This window comes from Belonocnema kinseyi, chromosome 8 (assembly GCF_010883055.1).
Source record: "Belonocnema kinseyi isolate 2016_QV_RU_SX_M_011 chromosome 8, B_treatae_v1, whole genome shotgun sequence".
Taxonomy (NCBI): Eukaryota; Metazoa; Arthropoda; class Insecta; order Hymenoptera; family Cynipidae; genus Belonocnema; species Belonocnema kinseyi.
In genome coordinates this window covers 60,457,308-60,461,324 of record NC_046664.1, presented here as the reverse complement: position 1 = coordinate 60,461,324, position 4,017 = coordinate 60,457,308, and the positions used below count along the sequence as shown (strand labels likewise).

Below are 4,017 nucleotides of genomic sequence, written 5' to 3'. Positions count from 1 at the left end.
TGGAGAGGATGAAGTATAAGTGAGGAGAGGCGAAAGTAATGATGGAAGAAATTAGGGAAGGAAGGAGTATTGAAGGGTGAAGTTATGGAAGGGGATGTTGGAGAAGGAGAAAGTAGAGAAAATGGGGGAGGGCAAGTTTAAACGAATTAATTAACTTCTAAATTTTTTTAGATATTTATGAGGGAGAAACAACTCTGGTAATCCGCTGGATAGGTCGATTATTCGAGCTGGTAATCCGGGGTAATCCGCCTAGTCCATTTGTATCCACAGTGCTTCAAGTTATTCAAGGTAATCCCGTCATTCCGCAGTAATCGTTTGTTTTACTGAATTTTTTTTTTTAACTCGAGACTTTCAGTTTTAGTTCAAAATGTAACCGTTTACTTGAAAATTTTGTGCATTGTGTTAAAAATTCGTCTTTTATTGTCAAAAACTAATCTGTTGGCTTGAAAATTCATCTTTTTGGTTAAAATTTTTGTGTGTATTGAAGATTAGTTTTTTGAAACTGAAAATTTGACTATTACATTTTTAATTGTAAATGTATTTTCTTAAGTCAAAACTTCAACTGTTTGGTTGAAAATTCATGTCTTTCATTAAAAATTTGTGTTGTTTTTTGGTAAAAAATTATTCTTGGTTAAAAATGCATTTTTTGGTTCTTTTTTTGTTTAAAATTCTACTTTTTAATAAAGATGCGCTTGCTTGGTTGTTGAGACTTTATTCATATTGTTTGAAGCTCATCCTATTCGATAGAAAATTAATCTTCTTGTATGCCAATTCAACTATTAGGTAAAAAGTTAATCTGTTTTACAGTTTTACGAAGAATTCAACAATTTTATTTATTTATTTTTTATTTTGCGTGTGTGAAAAATCAACTGTTTTGTTGAAAATTTTTTATTTAGGTTGAGAAATGACTTATTTTGTGGAAAATTCATCTTTTTGTTAAAGATTTACCTATCTTGTTTAAAGCTGGACATTTTTTGATTAAATTTATCTGTTTTTTTTAAAACTAAAACCAGTTTTGGTTTGAACTATAAACTTTTACATTTTTTCTACAGAATTCATCTTTTGATTAAAAAATAATCTACTTTGTAGACAATTCAATCATTTTTGTAAGAACCCGTTTTTTTATAAAGATTCGCCATGATGGTTTAAAATTCATCTCTTTGGTTAAAAATTTAAATATTTTAATGAACAATCTAGTTTTTGTTTGTTTTAAGATTCAGTTTATAACTGTCAATTTAAGTATTCCAGTTGAAGATTCATGTTTTAAGGTAAAACTTCATCTCTCTAGTATAAAATGTAACTCTTTTGTTGACATTTTTTAATTTTTTATTTGAAAACTGATTTGTTAAATGAAAATTTACTAATTTTGTTCATTTTTTTAGTTGAGTATTCGACTGCATTCAAAATTCAGGTATTTTGTTAAAAATTCATATTTGCCATTAGAAAAACAATCTGGTTGTTTGAAAATCATCTCTTTGCTTAAAAATGTTACAATTTACTATTCAATTATTTTCTTAAGAAGTCATCATAAAACATTATGAAACCTAAAAAACGAGTGTTATGTTATTATAAAATAATTTTAAATTTTCTATTTAATAATTTTAACTAGTTTGAGGCTAAAAGAGAGAAAAGTTTAATATCTAAGAATATTTATAAATCATTCTTTTTTCAGGATTATTGAATTTTAGATAGCAGCATAGAAGCTAAAAAGTTGAAACGGATATCAACTACGGATGATTAACTAAATAGATTTGTTTCTATTTAAAAATGCTGTACAAAAAAGATGCTTAACTTGAAGATTTTCTTGCGAAGTTTGCATCAATTTTGCGTGAGTATTACTGTTACGGTGATTAAAAATTTATTTAATAAAAACTAATTCAAAGAACTTATGCCGTGACTAAATTAAACATAAAATTAATAAATATATGTAAACGTTAAGGTTACTTTTAATTATAGATATTCAAAATTATCTTTTTATTGCTATATTTTTTATAAATATAAATCTTAATATGAATTTCATAAGATATTTAGGAATTCTAGAAGTTTTGGAAGAAATAACAAGTATTTGATAAATTTTCGAAAATGCTTTCAAAGTTTGAAATATTTTGAATCTACTTAAAACCTCTTAAATTCCTATAAATACATTTAGGTGCCTTGAATTTATCTTAAAATTTTGAAAAATCATTTAAAATGTAAAAAATTGCCCTAAAATCTTGGTACTTTTCCTAGGAATTTTTAGAAAATTATAAAAGATTTTTAAATATTTCAGATGTAATATATTAAAAAGAAATCTAGAAGATTTAAAGTGACATTTTGATTTATCAGGATTGTACTAAAAATTACAAAAAATTCAAGTCATTTCAAAGGATATTTCGAACTTTCTGAAGTTTTGGAAGACGCAAAAAATATTTGATAAATTTTCGGAATTGCTTCTAAGGTATAAAATCTTTAAATCTCTGCAAAATATTTCAAAGAATTTATTCTTTGAAATATTTTTAGCTGAACCTAAAATGTTTTACAATTTTAAAAAATCATTTAAAATGTAAAAAATTGCCTTAATATCTTCCAAATTGTCCGAATCGTTGCCAATCGTTGCCAATCTTCTAAATATTTCTTGAATTCAGTCAAAATTTTTTTGTTCATTTTTCAATTCTACTGAATTGAAACATTTTGCTTTAAAATCTTTTACAGTTTTTTCAAACTCAAGGGAATTCTTTGAAATGTTTTGATTTTTTTTACCTTTGCCTTGAAGTTTCAAAACTTCTGAGTTTTCTTTAAGTTTCTCAAATTCGTTCTAAGTTTACATATTATGGCAACATTTCGCTTTAAAATCTTGTACAAGCTTTTTCAAAAATTTCAGGAAATAATTTAAAATTTTATGCAATATTTTTCAAGTTGCTCTTGAAATTCTTTGAAAGTATATCATCTGAAATTTTTGTATTGGTCTCAAGAATCTTTATTTACATTCTCTTGACGCCCTGCAAAATTAGATGTACCTACATTTTGTTTCAATCCTGAAAAATTGAAAGAATTGTCTTAAAGTCTTCCATATTTTTTTATACATTTTGAAATATTCAAAACTTAAAATTATTATTTTAAAATTAAACCTAAGCTATTTAAAATTTTGACAGATATCTTCAAAAAAATTTAATCTTTTAACATTATTAAAAAGCTTCTACATTTTGTTTCGAATTGTTCAAAATAAGTGTTTCTTAGAATTTAAATTTCTTAACTCTTAAAAAATTTAATAAAGTTTAAAAATGACAGTATGGTAAAAAAATGTTAAGAACATAATTATTTCCGAATATTAAACAATCATTTACAATTTAAATGTTCTCGTGTATCAATAATTTTTAGATATAAAATTCAATAATTTCAATTAAATAATTCAATAATTTCAATAATCAATAATTTTTATTCATTTGGAAATTTTGAAGCACATAATGGATGGCGGAAAAAATTCATAAATCTTCATCAAAGATAAACAACCTGAAAATAATCAGTAAAATTATATTCACGCAGTGTCGCAACGAATCATGTTTTCGATAACAATAGGTTCGATATTTTCGGAACATTTAGTAACTATATCTCTCTCATTATTTTTTTATTTTCAGGTGCTGAAAGGTGCATTTTTTCCAAGAGATTTTTCTGCAACACTGCTCCGGCCCAGGTTCCTGATCAATCTCTCTAGCAAACACCTTCAGCAAAGAGCCTCACAAAGTAATTATGTGCGGCTTCCCACTCGGACCTATTAGTAACCAAGGTCTTTTGTTTCAGTCGTCATTTACGCCACTGACACTCTTTCTATAAACTTTTTGACGTCACACTTTCCTATCCTGGCATACTTCTCTAGCTTTTTTCACTTCCATGCATTGTTTTATGCAAGCTCTTGTGTTTCTATAACTCCTTATGTCTCTTCGAACAAGTTTCTCATTTAGACATTTTAAACATTTTACTGCGGTCTTTTTTTTATTTGAAGTAATTAATATTTACTGCTCTTTTTATTAAATTTGTTCC

The 4,017-nt window shown here is 25.8% G+C and overlaps 1 protein-coding gene across 1 annotated transcript in view; it reads left to right on the top strand.

Annotated features, from left to right (window-relative positions):
* LOC117178995 overlaps window positions 1–4,017 on the top strand; it is a 242,832-nt gene that overhangs the window by 192,823 nt on the left and 45,992 nt on the right. Inside the window, exons 3-5 of the mRNA XM_033370600.1 lie at window positions 172–288; window positions 1,673–1,828; window positions 3,615–3,720. Of these exons, the coding sequence (XP_033226491.1) occupies window positions 1,784–1,828; window positions 3,615–3,720 (151 nt within the window). The 5' untranslated portion in view covers window positions 172–288; window positions 1,673–1,783. The remainder of the gene's footprint in view (window positions 1–171; window positions 289–1,672; window positions 1,829–3,614; window positions 3,721–4,017) is intronic.